A 20,516-nucleotide genomic window follows, 5' to 3' on the forward strand; every position below is an offset into this window, starting at 1 on the left:
GAGCATTTAACCTGCCAGTTCTGAGGTTTATGTGTTTAGTGGTACTTTCTGGTGAACTTCAAAAATAGCCAGTGAGACTCAGAATCTGTGGGTTCATACTTGATTCAGATATCCAGAACATCTGCAAGAAGCACATTTTGCCATTCCCAATACCCTATTGTTGTGTTTGAGATTTTCTATTTAGTAAAATATAAAATAAGAAAAACTGACTGGAAGTGGACTCTGACTTACACTAATACTGAGCCTAATATGCATATCTTAGTGAAAGACTGGTTCAGAGATGCAATAATAATAATGTTTATTAATTTAAAAATATTAATGCTTATGATTGCTTTAAAATATTGTGATGAATACTTTTCTTAAACTGAAATTATTATTGCATGTGTGTGGGATGATCATGAAGCCTGAGGGTGTCAGAAGTTGGAGAAACACTGGTGTGTGGTGGGGAAATTCTTTGAGGTTTTTTTGGATAGTTAGAGGACACAGCTTTGAATAGCATTGCAAAAGGATATTACTATTATATGATATTAAAATAATGCATGCTTGTTTATATTTTCAGGGCACCTTTGATGATTACTTGGAGTTATTCCTGCAGTTTGGTTATGTGAGCCTTTTCTCCTGTGTTTACCCATTAGCAGCTGCCTTTGCTGTGTTAAATAACTTCACTGAAGTCAATTCAGATGCCTTAAAAATGTGCAGGGTCTTCAAACGTCCATTCTCAGAACCTTCAGCCAGTATTGGTGTGTGGCAGGTAATTGTTTGAGAAAAAAATTATTCCTTTAAAAAATAAAAATATGAGGTGTTATGACAGGGAAAAGAAATAAAAAAGAGAGATTTAGGAAAACTGAATTTGTTTGTTTTGCTACAAACTAGCTGTGTGGCCTTAGATAACCATTAACTTTGTCTAGCTTCACTTTTCTTGTTTTTAAAATTGGGGGTTATGGGAGATAAATATAATTTCTAAGACCCCTTTTAGATGTGAAACTCTGACAGTCTTCTGGGAAAGTAGCCAGCTGAGACTTCATCTCAGCCAGTATTAATGAGACCCTCCCTGCTACAGTGTCAGTGGAAGCCACATGGGGAGCCTAGACCTCTGCTCCTATCTGGCAGTAATGAGACGCCTGTTTTAGTTTCTGCTAGTCTAGTTTTCTAGTCCTGGGGTGGTCTCAGAGGAAGCCTAGTGGAATATAAGGAGTTTCACCACAACCCTGCACAGTGGAGGCTACATGGGAACATATATGAGGCACCTGTCCTTCTCTCCCTGAAGGAAGAATCAGTAGAGGTCTAGTGGGAAGCCAGAGCACCCATCCTTGTCCAGCAATAATGAGGAATGCCCCCGGATGCCAGTGGTTTCTACATGGGGAACCTGGACTTCTACCTCTACCTGGTAGTAATAAGGCGTTATCCCCTCTTCCCTTGCTGGAATGGTGTCAGAGAAATCAACTAAAACAGAAGGTTTAAATAAGATTTAGAATCTTATCTCTCCTAACATGTCCAGGTTTCTATTTAAAAAATCACTGATGAGACTGGGTGTGGTGGCTCACACCTGTAATCCCAGCACTTTGGAAGGTTGAGACAGGCGGATTACCTGAGGTCTGGAGTTCAAGACCAGCCTGGCCAACATGGTGAAACTCCATCTCTACTAAAAATACAAAAATTAGCCAGGCATGCTGCTGGGTGCCTGTAATCCCAGCTACTCAGGAGGCTGAGGCAGAAGAATCACTTGAACCCAAGAGGCAGAGGTTGCAGTGAGCTGAGACCATACCATTACACTCCAGCCTGGGTGACAGAGCAACACTCCATCTCAAAAAAAAAAAAAAAAAAAAAAAGAAAAATCACTCATAGAAAGAACCAGGAAGAAATCAAGCTTAATGAGAAAAGACAGTCAGCAGATGCCACTACCAAGATGACATAGGTTAGAAATATTGGACAGAGATTTTAAAACAGCCTTATATAAAAGTTTCAATGAGTAGTTATGACCATATCTGAAACAAATGAAAAAGCAGAATTAGGATGTCTCAGCAAAGAGATGGAAGATATAAAAGAGAATCACATTAATATTTTAGAAGTAACAAATACCATAATTGAAATAAAAAGCTCACTGAATGAGTGCAACAGCAGAATGCAAGGGATACAGGAAAGAATCAGAAACTGGAAATAGAATAAAAGAAATTATCAGCTGGGTGCTGTGGCTCACGCCTGTAATCCCAGCACTTTGGGAGGCCAAGGCAGGCAGATCACAAGGTCAGGAGTTCGAGACCAGTGTGGCCAACATGGTGAAACCCCATCTCTACTAAAAATACAAAAAATTAGCTGGGCGTGGTGGTGGGCACTTATAATCCCAGCTACTTGGGAGGCTGAGGCAGGAGAATCGCTTGAACCTGGGAGGCAGAGGTTGAAGTGAGCTGGATCACGCCACTGCACTCCAGCCTGAGCAACAGTGTGAGCAACTCCATCTCAAAAAAAAAAAAAAGAAAAAAGAAATTATCCAGTCTGAACAACAGAGAGAAAATATTCTGTAAGCACAAACATAACCTCAGAGACCTGTGTGGGTATAAAAAAGAGCTAACATTCATGTCACTGGAGTTACAGAAGGAGAGAAGAAAGAGGGAGGGGCCCAAAAAGTACTTGAATAAATAATGGCTAAGAACTTTTTAAATGTGGCAAGAGACCCAAAACTGCAGATTCAAGAAGCATTGTGAACCCCAAACAAGATAAACCAAAGAAATCCTTGCCAACACACATCATAAACACTTGAAAGCTAAAGACAGCATTTCAGGAGCATCAAAAGAGAAATAACATCTTACCTATAGGGGAAAAACAATTAGAATGACAGCCAATTTCTTATTGGAAGCTATGGAGGCCAGAAGAAAGTGGCAAAATATTTTTCAGGTCCTTAAAGTATTGTCAATATAGAATCCTGGACGGGTGCAGCGGCTCACACCTGTAATCCCAGCACTTTGGGAGGCTGAGGCAGGTGGATCACCTGAGGTCAGAAGTTTGAGACTAGCCTGACCAACATGGTGAAACCCCATCTCTACCAAAAATACAAAAATTAGCTGGGTGTGGTTGCGGGTACCTGTAATCCCAGCTACTTGAGAGGCTGAGGCAGGAGAATTGCTTGAACCTGGGAGGCAGAGGTTGCAGTGAGCTGAGATTGCACCATTCCACTCTAGCCTGGGTGACAAGAGCAAAGCTCCGTCTCAAAAAAAAAAAGTGTGTGTATATATATAAAATACACACATATATATATATCCAGAGATAATATTTTTCAGAAATGAAGGAAAAAGCAAGACACTTTCAGATGCGGATGAAGTAAGAGAATTTGTTGCCAGTAGACCTATCCTAAGAGAATAGCTATAGGAAGTTCTCTTAACTAAGGAATTATAAAAGAAGAAATCTGGGAACCTGTGGAAGAAAAAACATGGTAACCAAAAATATTAGTAAACAAAATAGACTTTTCTTCTCTTATTGAGTTTTCTATGTTATGTTTGGTGGTTGAAGCAAAACTTATAATACTGTCCAATGATTCTAAATATATGTAGAAAAAAAATTTTTTATTTTTTTATTTTTTGTGGACATGTGCTCCCACTATGTTGACCAGGTTGGTCTTAAACTTCTGGCCTCAAATGATCCTACCACCTTGGCCTTCCAAAGTGCTAGGATTACAGGCATGAGCCACTACACCCAACCTATGTAGACAAGATACACTGTCTGATTCTTTCCCCTATATCAAGACAAGTATATTATAAATAAAGGATGGTAGAGGGAAGTAAGGTTTCTGTGCTTCACTCAAACTGATAAATGATGACACAAGTAGAATGTGATAAGTTGCGGACATGTAATACCTAGAGCAACCACTAAAAACATTACACAAAAGATATACTCAGGAACATTATAGATAAACCGAAATGGAATTCTAAAAAATGTTCAAGTAAACCACAGTAAGACAGGAAAAAGAAAGCAGAGAAATGAAAAACAGGGAACAAACAGAAAACAAGGAAATGACCAGCTGTACATCCTAAAATATCAATAACTACATTATTGTAAATGGTCATATCAATAACATATCAATAACTACATTATTGTAAATGGTCAAACGACAATTAAAGACAGAGATTGGGAGAATGGGTTAAAACACATGACTGAGGTATATGCTGTCTCTAAGAATCTCAAGTCAAATATGATTAGGTCGGTTGAAAGTAAAAGAATAGAAAAAGATATATGTGGAAACATTAATCAAAAGAAAGAAGGAATGACTATATTAGTATCAGATAAAGTAGACATCTGAGCAAAAATTGCCAGAGAGGACCATTCTATGACGATAAAAGTGTCAAATTCCAGGAAGACATAGCAATCTTAAATGTATATCTACCAAAGAACAGAGTTTCAAAATATGTGGGAAAAAAAACTTGAACTGAAAGGAGAAATATTGATAACCAGTAGAAATGAATGGATATGTTAATACAAAGACTGCACAGGAATGTTCATAGCAACTTTATTCACAGTAACCCCAAACTGGAAACAACCCAACTTGCCACCAGTAGGTAAATGGATAACAAAAATTTTGACATATTTATAAAACAGAGCACTGCTCAATAAAAAAGGAATGAAATAGTGATACATAAAACATGGATCAATCACTGAATCATTATGCTGAGTGAAAGAAGCAGATGCAAAAGAATGTATACTGTATGGTTTTGGTTATATCTGATTTTGGAATATGCCAACAAATCTATATTGACAAAAAGCAGATCATATTTTGTTTGGACCCAGGTGTAAAGAGAGGGCTGAATTGCAAGGTCATGAGGAATCTTTTGGGGGAAATGGAAATGTCATGTGTCTTGTTTGTGGTGGTGGTGGTTTCACAGGTAAATACACCTATCAAAATGTAATGAAGTATATACCTTAAATGCATGCAGTTTATTGTATGTAAATATAACTCAATATAGGTGATTTAAAAAAAAAACCTGAAAGTTTAGTTACAAACATATTGCAAGTTCAGGAAGCCAGGCACTGTCATATGCTGCTGGTGGAAGCATGAGCTGGTCAACCCATGGAGTGCAGCTTCGTATTATCTATCAAAATTACAAATGCATGTCCCCTTTGACTCAGCCATTTCACTTTCCAGAATTTAGCCTAATTCCACATTTGTTAAATGATGTACTTATAAGATCACCAATTGTAGCATTGTTTGTAATAGCAACTAAATGCCCACCAATAAGAAAATGGTTACGTAAATTCTGATACGTCCATGTAATAAAATGCTGAAGCAGTGTGGCAAAGAATGAGGGAACTCTTTTAGTATTGACACAGAAAGTCCCTCAAGACACTTTAAATGACCAAAGTAAGGGGCCTGACAGTATGTAGTATGCTGAAAAGGGAGTAGGAAAGAGTGTATATATTCAAGTTTGCTTATTTTGCATACAAAGTGTCTGGAAGAATACATAAGAAATTGCAAATAGTGATTGTCTTCTAGGGAGAATGGGAGCTGGGAAGTGGAAGAAAAGGGGACAAGGGAACAAGACACTCTTCACTATGTACTTGGAATTTTTGATTTTTAAGCCATATGAATATAATCAAAAGTAAATAAATAGAAATTTTAAACTAAAGACAGTCTTAGATTTCTTATGAAGAAAACCGTGGAAAAATAATCAGACTACACAAAGATTTCTAAATTGTAAGATGGCAGAAGTTCTCCATGGGACAAGATGTATTCATATTAAGTTTGGATTCAGTCATCTTTTGTTTTGCTTCTTTTAAAATTAATGTTTCTAATAGTACTTGTGTTTCTTGGAATTAATGGGTAAATTATTAAGTAGTGATCACCATATGCTTTATATTAAAGAAAAAAAGAGCAATGGTCACAACATTTCTCCATCCATTCTTGGCAGTATGCACCAAAGTCTCCTTCAGGGCATGCTGGACCAGTTTGTCTAGTAGGTCTCAGTGGGGCCTAGCATCTATATTTTTCTAAAGTTCTACATTTGATTTGCTAAATGATGCTAGGAAAGGATCACCATTTATCACAGATGCCTTGATTATAAAGCTGGTTATAGCTGAGTCAGATGTGGTGTGTGATGTCAAAGTAGAAGGATGGTTTCACAACATAAGTTCTGTTTGAAATCTTACCTGTTTTTTAATGTGAAATATTTTTCCCTGGCAGCCCTACTTTAGATTCCTCTTAGATGTGAGTAGAGTAACTTTAACAGTATTCCCAATTCAGGTCCAGGGCTGCCTCCAATTAGGAAGATAGAACATACTGCTTTGGGATATTCATGCCAAAAGTATCTAAAATACTGCCTAACAGTATGGCTTTTTTTCAGCTAAAAAAATCATATCATGACAGAGAAAAAAATTTAAAATGTACTTGGAATGTTTAGAACTAGGGTAAGACATTTTCCTTGATTTTTAGATAACATGAAAAAGGATGAGGAAATATGGAAGCAGTCATTGCAATTTTTAATTTCCATTCTTTTTTCTTTTAGTTGGCTTTTGAAACGATGAGTGTTATATCTGTGGTCACTAACTGTGCACTGATTGGAATGTCACCACAAGTGAATGCAGTCTTTCCAGAATCAAAAGCAGACCTCATTTTGATTGTAGTAGCCGTGGAGGTAAGTAAAGATTTAAACTTCTTTTAAGCAGTATCCATATCACATTTCTCTATTCCAAAGCAGTGCTGTCTCGGGCTGTCCATGACTGACAATTGAGCAATATGGATTTACTGGTAAGAAAGCAAAAACGGTTCGAGTAATAGAAGACATGAGGATTCAGGCGGTGTATTCATGGTTATTGCCCAAGTATGAAAAACTGTCACCATAATGCAAACAGGAAGTGACTTTTCCACTATTGTGCTGGCCTGCCCAGTGCTAAGTAGGTAAATCCTATTTGAGGTTCAGGTGCCATGGCTCACATCTGTAATCCCAGCACCCAGTCCAAGGCAGAAGGATGACATGAGGCCAGGAGTTCAAGACCTGGGTAACATAAGACCCTGTCTCCACAAAAAATTTAAAAATTACGTGATGTAATTTGGTACCTGATGTGTTGGTTCATTCTTGTAGTCCTAGCTATTTGGGAGGCTGAGGCAGGAGGATTGACTGAGCCCTAGATTTCAAGGTTACAGTGAGCTATGATGGCACCATTGCACTCCAGCCTGGGCAACAGAGCAAGACACTGTCCCTTAAAAAAAAAAAAAAATCCTATTTGAAATCAAATTCTATACATTTAGTATGTATTTTTAGTCTATTTTAGAGAGAAGACAGTTCTACTTTCTTAAGCAAATCCTTAAAACACTTTTTGATAATGACTTAAGTCTCATTTGCTACAGGTGTGAAATTCATTGTGAAACACTCTCAAACTTCAAAATGTAATTTGTAGGACGATAGATAATTTCACATGCAAAGCCCAAGTAGGCTGTCTGTGCTCTTTTTAGGTTTTTCTTTTATCATGTTTCAGAATATGGATCCCTGTAACATCTTGAAAATTAAGCACTAACCAAATGTAAATGGAATAATTTGTAGGAATTTTTCTTGTTGCTTGTAATTATAGTTGTCAAGAATATTGTGACCACCTTTCATTTTTAGATATTTTAAAAACAGAACAGTTACGGAACTCTATAAAAGCAGAACTTAGGAGGATCCTGAATGATGTTTCATATACTAAGGCCTTAGGACTCAGGGCTGACCAGAGGAAAGGAAATCATGAACTTGCACATTTCCAGTGTTGGCTAAAGAAATATATTCTGCTTTGCTCTTTTTGGCTCTTATTGTATTTGGTAGGAATCTGTGTTCATGATAGATGCTATATGTGGAATATGCATTTTGGAGAATGATTTTAGACAGCAGTGAGTGGGAGGGAAAAGAGAATGGCCCTGACAGATACAAGTAGGTCTATTTTGAATTTTGTTAGTTGAATAGAATTTTGGAGAGCTATTTGCAAGGCTGATTTATGACCTGTGGAAGTGAGAAAACAAGACAGAGTTACCTTTGACAGGGAGAGACCAGCTGGCTAGGCTTGTAGTATGCCTTCTTGATTTAGAATATGGCACTTAACTTCACAGATCTAAAAATTTGTCTTTGCCAGTATACTCAGAGTTAATTAAAGGCTTTTGGGACTGACTGAATCTTAAAACTCATGAAACTTACAAGGGATTGACCAGAAAGCCAGGTGGTTAATTTACAATAAAAAGATACTTTACCAATACCATAACAGTGGATGTTAAAGTGAAGGTGGATTGGTTAATAGAAGATTTCTTGGTAAATTTAGAACAAGAGCAGGAGTGGTGTAATATCCTGAAACACACAGAAAACCTGAAAACCATCCCTACCTCCGCACACAGCAGAGATCTCTCATGAGCCAGCTCTTGGTGTCCATCGCTAGCTTCTGAGCAATGCTGGATGAGCTCATTATAGTCTACGTCTTGATTTTTGCCCTCACTTTCTCTAGATTCCTGGCTGGCTCAATATATTACCATTGATTAGCCTACTGCTTTCTTTTGTATTTAGTGATACCTTAATCACATATTGAGGGCCTGGTTCCTCTTACTTAATTCGGGAGACTTACTGGCCTATAAATTCTGTTCTGCAGGTGGCTAGTCTCATGTGCTACAGGATGGTTTTACTAGTCTAATCCTCACGGATTCACTTAATCTGCACATTCTAGGGATACTTGGCTGTTACCCTCTGGGTTCTAACCATTACGCCTCCTCTTATTTATTTATTTATTGTCTCTTCACATTGTGTAAAAACAGCTGTTTTAATTGTCATTGTCTAAACTGGCAAAGTAAGAAGCATCAAGGAAGGCTAGGAAGAGGCCAGGAAGCATCAAAGAAGGCTCCCTACAGGTTTCAGGGGGATCATAGCCCTGCCAACATCTTGATTTTGGACTTCTAGCCTCCAGACTATGAGACAATACAGTCCTGCTGTTTTAAGCCATCTATAATAGTTTGTGATAACTTTATTCTGGCAACCCTGAGAAACAAATGTAGTTTCCTTTCTGTTGTAATAACTTTTGTTAGCCAATTTTTAAAGGGTCAGTCTGCTAGCAACAAATTCTCTTAATTTTTTCTTCATCTGAAAACTTTTTTTCTCTTTCATTCTTAAGTATAGTTTTGCTGGACATAGAATTCATGGATGATAGTCTTTTTCTTTCAGCATATGAAAAACATTTTGGTATTTCCTTCTAGTCTCAATGGTTTCAGATGAGAAATATATCATTCCAATTGGTGTTCACCTGTAGTTAATGGGTCCTTTTTTCTCTGGCTGCTTTTAAGATTTTTTTCCCTGTATCTTTAATTTTTGAAAGTTTAATCATAATGGGTCTTAGTGTAGCTTTTTGGGGGTTTATTCCATTTGGGGCATGCTCAGCTTCTTAGATCGGTGGGTTTGTGTCTTTAACCAAATTAAGGAACTTTATAGCCATTATTTCTTCAAGTACTCTTTCAGCCCTACTCTCTCTCTTCTCCTGGGATTTTCATATGAATCTTGGGTCTTTTGTATTTTCCCACAGGTCTCTAAGGCTCTGTTCAATTTTTGTCAGCCTGTTTTCTGTTATTCACATAAGGTGAATTCTGTCGATGTATTTTCAAGTTTACTGTTTCAACATCTTCTATATGTCCACACTACTATTGAGCCCATATACTGAGGTGTTTTTTTTAAAAAAATTTCTATTACTGCATTTTTCAGTTCTATAATTTTCATTTGGTTGTTTTTATAACTTGTATTTCTTTGGCATGTGGATGTCCAGTTTTCCCAGCACCATTTGTTGAAAAGATTGTCTTCCCTAATGAGTGGTCTTGGCACCCTTGTTGAAAATCATTTGACTCTATATGCAAAGTTTGCAAAATCATTTGACTGTATATGCAGAGTTTATTTCTGGGCTCTTTATTCCATTGGTCAGTGTTTCTGTTTTTATGCCAGTACCATACTCTTGATTTCCATAGCTTTGTAGTATGTTTTGAAATCAGGAGGTGTGAGACTACTAACTTTGTTCTTCTTTTTCAAGATTGTTTTGGCTGTTTCAGTGTGTATTTATGTCAATGTGCTTGCAGTAAGCTATGGCTATTTATTTTATGATATTTTAAAATGTTAACTATTGATCAGAAGTTGGATTATATTGGCACAGATGGGTCCTCTCTTTCTGCCACAGTGTGTATTCGAATTTTTGTTTTGTTTATACCTTATTGACTTTCATACATTTGAGAGGGCCCTAGCTTTGGTTTCTCAATAGAAAATTTTGTGTGTCAGGACAAAACCAAGCTCAAGCTGTTTGAAATAGCCAAAAAATTAGAAATTTACCAATTCTATTCTAGTGTTGCTGAGACCTCAGCTGAATGCCATCTGGTCTTGTAATGAATCCAAAAAGTATAACATTTACAAATAGAATACAAAATACAAATTTTTGGTTTGCTACCATTAAGTTTGTAAAATCATGTTGAAATTCTAATTCTGAATTTTACAAGGTAACTATGTGAGGTGATAGATATGATAATTAGATTAATTTTGCTAATCATTTCACAGGATATACATATTTCAAAATATGTTCTATAACTTAAATATATTTCAGTTTTTATTTGTCAGTTATACCTCTATAAAGCTGGAAAAAAAGAATGTTACAGCATGTTCATCAAAACTATCAGTGGGGCCGGGTGCGGTGGCTCATGCCTGTAATCTCAGCACTTTGGGAGGCCGAGGTGGGCAGATCACCTGAGGTCAGGAGTTTGAGACCAGCTTGGTCAACATGGTGAAACCCCGTCTGTACTAAAAATACAAAAACTAGCCGGGCGTGATGATGCGTGCCTGTAATCCCAGCTACTCGGGAGGCTGAGGCAGGGGAATCGCTTGAGGCAGAGGTTGTGGTAAGCCGAGATTGTGCCACTGCGCTCCAGCCTGGGTGACAGAGTGAGACTCTGTCTAAAAAAATTAAAAAAAAAAAATACCATCATTGGGTCAATTAACATGTTTCTGTTTATAAGATTTTTCTCTTTTATCTGAAAATCTTTTCAAATAAGGAAATTAAATCTTAAAATTAACTTTAAAATATAATTTTTTACTGGAGTCTACATAATGTTCTTATTGATTTAAAAAAGTTTTGCTAGTAGCATATTAAATTAACAGCATGCTATACTTTCATATGTTTATTCATGGCCCCTATAAGAGCAGAAATTTTACTAACTCAAAAAAAGTCATAATCTATAAATATAAAAAAATTCTCATAAATTTTTAACGTCTTGATGGAAAAAGCATTTTAAGATGCTTTTTTCTCCAAATTAATTAACCAAATAAATATCTAGATACATTTACATGATTAGAATTTGTTAACAGAACAAACATGACTTAGAAAATGTAACGGTTTTATAAAGTTGCTGTTGAGTGTTAATGTTCTCAAAATTTAAAATTGGATGAATTGATAGTTTCTGTTGCTTTTCTGGATCACATTTCCAAAGCCAGATCACTTTATTTTTTACGTAGGTTTCTGATTCTTCTTCTTTTTTTTTTTTATTTCAGACAGAGTCTTGCTCTGTCACCCAGACTGGAGTGCAGTGGCACGATCTTGGCTCACTGCATCCTCTGCCTCCTGGGTTCAAGCAATTCTCATGGCCCAGCCTCCTGAGTAGCTGGGATTACAGGTGCACACCACCACGCTTGGCTAATATTTGTGTTTTTAGTAGAGACGAGGTTTCACCATGTTGGCCAGGCTGATCTCGAACTCCTGACCTCAAGTGATCTGCCTGCCTCGGCCTCCCAAAGTGCTGGGATTACAGGTGTGAACCACCACGCTCAGCCCTGATTCTTCATTTTTTTTAAAGCTTGATTTAGTACAGATGAAACTGAGTAGAGGCAAAAATGATCACTGCTGTATTCTGAGAACTGCTGTCACAACTTTTGTGTATTTACTGCCATCTAGTGTTGCCTTTAAAAATTGATGACACTTGAACACTACTTTCATTTGCAAAATAAAGAAATTTTTGTAGACTGAACCAGAGAATAGCCTACCAATGTAATAGATGAAAACATATGAAAATGCCACTTTTTTATGGGTTAAAAATAAATATTGGCAGTGTCATAAAGTTCAGCCCTCAAGATTAAATCAATATTCAAATAATTTCCCTTAAGTAATTATCATCCTTCCTTTTGAGGCAAACTTAGTTCACTTTTTTGATATAATTTTTAGCAAAAGATTACTACTTTACCTGCGGAATTACACATATCTCCAATTTCTAAAAAATAGAAATGGCCTGATATCTTCCAAATATTAAGTCTTAGATAATACTTCATTTTAGTAATGACAGTTTTAATTCTAAATGAATTGACAGTTTTAATTCTAAACTTGGCAAGATGTACCTATCAGACATGTTGAATTACTAACAATTTACCTACTAAAATTGTTTCTTTTTCTAAGGTGAAAATGAGTTAACTACTCACCCCAGAAGTTACACTGCATTTCTAATGTTTAGGGCCTGGTGACCACCAAGCCTGCCTGTACCATGCATGTTTAATTGGTGGTTTAAAAATTATCATTTAATTGCAGTTTCTTTTAAAAAATAAGTTTTCATGTGGCACCCCCTCTCCCTCTGCCAGCAGCTGCTTAGAAGCAGAATTGAGGCCGGGCGCAGTAGCTCACGCCTGTAATCCCAGCACTTTGGGAGGCTGAAGTGGGCGGATCACGAGGTCAGGAGATCAAGACCATCCTGGCTAACATGGTGAAACCCCGTCTCTACTAAAAATACAAAAAATTAGCGGGCGCTGTGGCGGGCACCTGTAGTCCCAGCTACTGGGAGGCTGAAGCAGGAGAATGTCGTGAATCCGGGAGGTGGAGCTTGCAGTGAGCCGAGATCGGGCCACTGCACTCCAGCCTGGGCGACAGAGCGAGACTCCGTCTCAAAAAAATAAAAAAGAAAAGAAAAGAAGCAGAATTGAGTCTTATCTGTAATACCAGAAGTATCCTCTGAGAATGAACTGAGCCTCTCCAGGTTCTTTTGTGCCCTGACTCACAGGCTTTATTTTCCTAGTTTCAGATTTGAAAGTTGCAAGCATTATATAGATAATTCCTATATATTATTTATCAGGATTCACTGATTTTGAACATTTTGTCACACGTGTTCTTCCTCTCTCTCAACTAAGAGAGAGGGAGGGAGGGAGAGAGAGAAACAGAGGGAGAGAAGAGAAAGAGATTTATAGATATTTGAAACTATACAAATGTGGATTCTATTCCTATACTGCCTCTTAGTGTATCACCTTGTCTTGTGAGCCCATTTCCTTGACTGCAGAATGAGGCCAGTGCAGCCTCCCTTGCATGAGTGCTCTGAAGAGTGGAAATAACACATGTATAACTCTGATTATGTGTCTGGTATTGAGCAGGTGCTTACTAATTTGCCGGTCTTGTTACCACTCTCACAAGGCGAGGCATAGATGAGGTTGTATACGTGAAATGCCAAATGCAGGGCTGAGTACTTGGTCAAGGCACAGGGGATGTGAGCTGCAGTTGTAACCAGCTTAGTATCAGAATGAAACTTTTGTTATCTTTATTATCATTTTCATAATTATTTGTTTAAGCAGGCAGTGTCACAGCATAGAGGTAGCTTGGGGTGTCAAAGTCTGGTAGTAACTGAATTAGAATCCCAGCATTTCCTTTTAATCTTTGAGTCTCAGTATCCTTGGATATAAAATGGAGACATTGGTAGTGTACACAAGAAGTGTCAGGCACCATGTTTGATGCAGAGGAGGAAGTGGAAAATTGATAACAGTTTATAGCACCACTGTTGTGAATGAGTTCCTCTTTCAGCAATTAGTTCATATGTCTCTATCAGCTCTAGATTTGTTGTCATGGGCCAGGCTCTCCATCATAACATTGCATTGGTTCCGTCTGTGTTACAGTTTGCTGCTTACATGTTTATCTCCCTCTCTTACCTACCTTCTATCTGTGGCATGGCTGTTTTCTTCTCTCTGCTGATCTTACTTCCACGCCTCAGCCTAGCCCTCCCTCCCTCTCATTCATCCCTCATCAAGACTTGCTGATTCTGACTTCTGAATATTTGTTTTGGCTCTCTCCCTTGTCACTGAGTTCATGTTCTTACCATTTCTCATCTAGACATACTTTTTAAAACAGCTGTGTTGAGCATAATTCACACACCATACAATTCCCTCATTTAAAGCATACAGTTCAGGAGCTCTCACGTAAACTTTTACAGCAGATCTTCACTAGCCTTCTAGCTTTCCTGCTTTTCCTCCTTTGGCCTATGCTCTCTACTGCTGGAGTGGTTGTTCCTAAATGAAACTCTGATCATATTTCTCTTCCACTGTGGCCCTCACATGGGTGTCCATGGCTTACAGAAGAAATGCTTTAGTCGAATGCCAGATGTTTGTCAGTCTCCTTCCCCTTCACTTCCCCTGGCTTCCATTCCATTCTTGGATAACCTAGGACCCTTCGTGAAAGTCACTGTTATCATTTACTAAAACTGTATGACAGTCACGTGGCTCCACTACCAGATCGAGCTTCCTGAGAGCATGAGCAAGGACAGCATATGATGAAGCCTCAGTAACTGAGAAGCTTCATAAAGTAACTCAGTAGAGTTACTTTAACTCTTTGTTTTCAAGTGATTAAGTAACTGCTTGTTAAATGTTTGTTAATGAATGAATGAGTCATATATAGTTTTTTTATTCAGTGAACATATAGTTAGTGCCAATTACTTAAGAATTAATTTATAATTTATAATTGTAAGGACTTTGATAGTGTACCTTTGAGAAGTATACTAAGAAAACCCTTAGGTAAAATATTAAAATTATATCATTTATAAGAAAAGGCAAACTATATTGGGCAGTATGGTATAGTGGTTGAGAACATAGGTTCTGGGTTCAAATCCTGGCTACACCACTGACTAGCTCTGTGTCTTCGAATGAGTACCTACTTCTACAAACTTAGGAGGATTAAATGAATAAATGCATGCAGTATGTTTAGTACAGTGCCTGGCAAGATTAAGTGTTTAGTTTTGTTAGCTATTATTGTCGTTGTTTCTGAAAAACAATCTGTTCTCATAGAAGTCTCTTCACCTAATTGAAAGGTTTGATTAAGTTCTGAGAATTCAGTTTAAAACTTAGCCTACGAAGGAGCCCACAACCAACTAAGTTATTAATCTGTTCACCATTTCCCATTGTTGAGCATGAGTTGGGTTGGTTTTTTATTTTTGGATTAGGGTGCTTTTGAATAGAATTATGGAACTGGGTTTTTTTCTTCCTCCTCTTGTTTCCTTTATTCCTGTGATAATCTTCGAATTTACTAGTCTTTCCGTGGATTCTTTAGCTTTTATCTGGATAAAACATTGCTCTGTGTTCTCCTAATGTTGTGGGAATAATTAGAGAGTCAAATCAAATGCTTACATTGAATACATATTTATTATGTGCTAAAATATGCTAGGCATTACTAAGATACATCCCTGGCTTCAGGAATGCTCACAGACAGAATTATGCAAGAGATACATTTCAGTGCAATAGGAGGCCTCTTTCTTCACCTCCTTCCCCTATTAACCCAGCTCTCTCCATTCCCTCCTAACAGTGCCCTGACTAGTGCAGGCTCTGTCGGCCTGCTGAGTGGGCATTGGTGTGAGGATGATGGGGAAGATGTCCACTCACTGAGTTTATGGCTCACCAAGAGGCATTTTGTTCCCAAATCTGTTTATGTGTGGTATTCTTGTTACTGTAATTGGCATAATTTAATGAAATGGAATGGAGAATGATGAAAAGTATGTGCTAAAATAGAGCCATCATTTCTATGAAAACCTTTGGAAAGACTTCATAAAGACAAATTGCTGTCAGATTGAATAAAGATGAGATAATTATAAAAGATTAGGGAAAAATCATCAGAATATGGACAGCCATATTCTGTTTTTACATTGCTTCACAAGTGTCTTTAAGTTTTCACTCTCCTTTAAAGAAAACAAACCTGGGCATCTTATTTGTCTTATAGGTGAGCACCTTATTGTCTTATAGGTGTTATTTAGGCATGGCAGAAAGTGAGACAGTGCATCACTGGATCCTACTCAGAGGAAGGACCCTAGCTCTACAGCAAAAGATTTGCAAATTAGTGTACATTTAAATGTTTGCTAAAACAAAATGAATATATGCATTTTGTATGATTCTTCATTTTAGCTGTTTTGATTAACGAAGGAATTATTGGCCCCAGTTGTGTCATCCAAATGGGCTTCTGTTCCTTGGGAGTGCTAAATTAGGATTTTAAGTTTGTCAAGTAATGGGAAATACTTGTTTTGTTGAAAAACCCAATGCCCTTGGAATTGATGGTTAATGCATAATCTGTTTAAATATGACTTAGTTAACATCCAGTTTTTGCAGATTACATGCAATTTTTTAAGGTCTTACAGTGGGTAACCTAACCTGTTTCTTGCCTAAGGAAGTTTAGGAAAAGGCAAGTCTCACCTCTGCAAGAGATCGTTTTACTCTCAGAATAGAGTTGTTTTCAGAAAACAATTGTATGAAAGGAGGTAAGAATTGGAAAATTCAACAGCTTCTCTGTGCTCTTAAGCCATAATTTCAAAGTCTGGCATCATTATTTTCTTTAAAGTGAAATCACAGAACATCATATGTATCCATATTCAAATGTAAATACTTCAGATATCCACAAACAAAAAACTGATTTGGGTTATTCATCTTTGAGGACTATTGCTCTTGTCTTCTCTCATTTCGTGCTTTCAAGACCTTCTGTCAATTACCTGCTCCCTCTGCTATCTCCTACTGCACCCCAGGCTGTGCTTCCCACTCTCAACAACAGACCTGCTAGGTGCGTCACCCTCCTCTGGGACCTGCTTGCTAACCTTATTCTTGCATGACAGTTAACTTTCCTTTCAGATGCCTGAACCGATCCAGAGTCAAACTGACCCTCTTTCTCTGACTTCCTATCTATTTTAATGGGGAGATAAAAAAGCGTGTTTGGTTTCATTTTTTTTTCTAGGTTGGAAAGCAAGTGTTGCTTTAGAAAGTTGAAAATAGACTTGCAACACATAAGAAACCCCTGTTCTTTGCAATATTGAGTTGTGTGTTGAGCAGTCTCAAATCTAATGGGAATACATTTGAGGTGGCTCTGTGTGGCAGGGGACCCCTTGAAAAAGTGGAATGTGGGGGCAGCTCCAGTACCAGGAGGAAGCAGGAGGGGTGAAATAAGAGACTGTAGGTTTTCTGAGGGAGAGTGGAGAGTATGAATTGGGGGATAAGAGGTAATGGATGGGGAAACTGATGGAGGGCTCTAAGGTCATGATGAAAACTTTATAGCCCATTTACATTTTATTCCAAAATGGTATTTTTTAAAACACTTTCAGAGTCGTGACTACAGTATTCATTTTCATTCGCTAACATAAATTCTACTTGGCCATTCCAGTGATCTCTAAAAATGAATAGATTGTGGATTGAATTTACTGTATCTTCTTATTGTGAGATTGAACTTCCAATCCTCTCCTTACCAGGAGCAGCCTCTTCATTGGGTTGAGGAAGCTGAAACAGTTCTTGTCTATGAAGCGCCTGCCCCTGTGTGTGTAGACAGCAGGCCGTTCTCCATCCTGCATCCCCCTCTGCATCTAGCCTCTCCTGTCTCTGGTCCAACCACCCTCAAGTCCAAAAGACCAGCTGGAGTCTGCCTCAGCTTCTCCTCTTGATTGTTCTCAAATCCACCTCATTTTTTCCGTTTCTTCAGTCCTGTTGGTTAGATCCCAGTTTTTTATGCCTGCCATCATTACAGTTTTTTTCTTCTGCCAGAATTACAAAGCTGCCACAGTAATTGTTGTTAGAAAACCTGTTCTTTAAGGTATCCTTCTGTATTTTCACATGACTTATTTTATTTCCTTTTAAAAAATGGTTTCTGAATTTCTAATCAGTGCTGGAGATATAAAGAAGATAAATTCACCCTTCTTTTGGAAGAGCTGGACTCACAAGCAAGATCATTTCAGTACCATTTTTGATACCTCTTTTCTTATTTTTTTTCCTCAGTTAAAATGCTGTTCTTAAATTCGTATTTGTCAATGTGTAGACCCTGTTCAATAACCCATTTTCTTTAGGAATGGTTTCCCACATTAACAATACCCCAAACTCAAAATGCTGTGTTAGTATGCTACGTCAAATTTCACTTTTAGAAACACTTAGCTGTTTTCTTATACTGAAATTTTATATCAAAAATAGGGCCAGGCCTAACTATCATTTTTTAGTGTCATAGACATTTATATATTTTGGGCTTGGTGAAATGGTATAAATTTGACCAGATCTTAATGTTTCTAGTTATTTTGATATGTTGTAATTGTTCTTATGTCTTGTTACTTCTGTCCCCCCACCCTTTTTAGTCTGTAGCTTAAAAGCTTCAGAGGGTCTTTAGTTTCTTTTTAGTCCTCCAAGGTGCCATGTTGCTAAGACTGGATTAAATTAGAAACTATGTGAGGGTGGTTTGTGGACTCCAGGGTGCTTACAAATGTAAGATATTAATATTACTACTATAATTTCCTCCTAATTAATAAAATGTGTTCCCAGTCCCATTATGTTATTGAAATGGACTATTTCTAAGGATGTTAAGAATAATGAATGGAAAAGAAAGGTTTTTGAATATTGGTTACTTTCTAAGAAAATTTCTTCCTATCTGACATATATTAGTTACGTGTGTGTGTGTGTGTGTGTGTGTGTGTGTGTGTTTTATAAAGTATGCCTGCTCTGAGCCTGAGATCATGGTTCTGCTCTGGTGGATGGAGCAGGAGGTGGAAGGTGAGCTGCAGAATGTAAAGATATGGTTGCCCCCAAGCTGTCATCATTGGGCCCCAGCTGTGACCATTTTTAGGAAGCTTGTAATGCTTCTATTATCTTTTCCATTTCAGCACTTCACACAGAACTAATTGGCACCATCTGTGCTAATAATTAAGCCTGTGATGTGGTCACTGGTGCACAAGGAACTCAGGTTGAGGGAATATTTCACAGCAAAAAGGAGGTGGGATATGAGCAGAAAGAATACAGTTTGTTGATATTCTTTCATACTGGAAAAGGAAACCCAAGGAAAGAGGAGCTCTCTGATAGACCAATGATATTCTTCCACAGCCTATAAGCCTCTTACCCACTGAGTGTGTAGGAAGGACATATGAGCAAGATGGCAGGTAGAGCTCTTGGCATTGTCTTCTCTTTGCTATTAAATTTGTCCCGGAGATTGCTGTAATATACATCTAGTCTATATTTGGACATTAAAACTTAACTGAGGATGGTTGCCAAGGACTCAGAGTAAGGTGAGAGGTGAGGGCATTTTTTTTTTTTTTTGAATGATGAAATTGTTCTGTATCTTGATTATGGTGATGGTTTCACAGCTGGGTGCATTTATTAAAACTGAAAGTGCTATAAACCAAGATGAGTGATTTTCTATTTAAGTTAAAAGGTAAATTTTAAAATGTATAAAAACTTGTTGAAAAAATGCTTTAGAAAATCTTTTGTGGCTTAGGACATGTTTACAAGATGAAAAAAAGTAGATTTTTTTTCTTTTTCAAAATTAAGAACAAAACAACCTAAAACCAGTTAATCAAAATTTGATTTTATATAGTAAATGGCTCCTTTCAAACACCAAATAAGATTTTATAATTGAATTTTTAGGCATATTGCTGAAAGGAACAAAAGAAGAGGGCTTTTATGCTTTTCTTTGTTTGAGTCCCAGAATTCCATTTTACCATAAAAGGAGCTGCTCATCTTGAGCATTGTTTTGCTGATGAGAGGAAATTAATGAGGTGAGGCATCATTCTCATACATTTGAGAATTCACTGATCAAACTTAAGAACAAAAATGATCCATTGTTTTATGTTTTAACACTCTTTCAAAATGTAGGTCATGTCCATAAATGCAAATGACTGTGTAGAAAGTAATATGCTACTGCTGCTAACCCTTTTGAGGGCACAGGGTATTCATGTGCTTCTAGAATCAGCAGGATTTGCAGAAGGGCAATAGGAAGTGGCACACTGGGAGTGATTGAGAATTCTAGTGCTCTAATGAGTGAGGGATCACGGTTGATATCAGTGGAATCATTAATAAATATAAAGTTTGTATTTGGTACTTTTTAAAGAAATAATTTCAAATTAAAAGAAGTATTTTAAACAACTTGGAATGTTAAATTTACTTTTGTGTTTTACTTTTATCAGGAATGTTTAAATAATCTACAAAGTATCCTAAGCCAAGAAACTTTTTAAGAGTTTAAGCCGGAGAAGCGTTTTTAAAATACAAAAGACTAGAAAGTATGTGATTATGGTCCAAGTGAAAGTTGATTCATCAATTGGATAACAAACATTTGTCAGTAATTATCTTATAGTTTTTATGCTTTAAAATGAGGGACAACAGCCTTTCAAAACTACAGTGCCAAGTCCTGCTTATTCATTCCTCTTCAGGAGAGTTTTATAATCTTTAAAGTCTTTGGGAAGACTTAAAGAGACTTAATCTTTAAAGCCTTTATCAACTGATATCATAGTTACTAGTTTACACAGTAGCTGAGATTAATGGAATTTG

General features: G+C 37.3%; 1 protein-coding gene across 8 annotated transcripts in view; it reads left to right on the plus strand.

The window, feature by feature from the left end:
• The window catches only part of ANO10 (anoctamin 10), a 247,296-nt gene that overhangs the window by 61,043 nt on the left and 165,737 nt on the right, over positions 1-20,516 (plus strand). For all 8 annotated transcript variants that reach the window (XM_054479582.2, XM_054479584.2, XM_054479580.2 and 5 more), the window contains exons 10-11: positions 560-751; positions 6,489-6,617. In XM_054479582.2, coding sequence (XP_054335557.1) covers positions 560-751; positions 6,489-6,617 — 321 coding nt within the window. The remainder of the gene's footprint in view (positions 1-559; positions 752-6,488; positions 6,618-20,516) is intronic.

Source organism: Pongo pygmaeus, chromosome 2 (genome assembly GCF_028885625.2).
Source record: "Pongo pygmaeus isolate AG05252 chromosome 2, NHGRI_mPonPyg2-v2.0_pri, whole genome shotgun sequence".
In the NCBI taxonomy this organism is placed as follows: domain Eukaryota; kingdom Metazoa; phylum Chordata; class Mammalia; order Primates; family Hominidae; genus Pongo; species Pongo pygmaeus.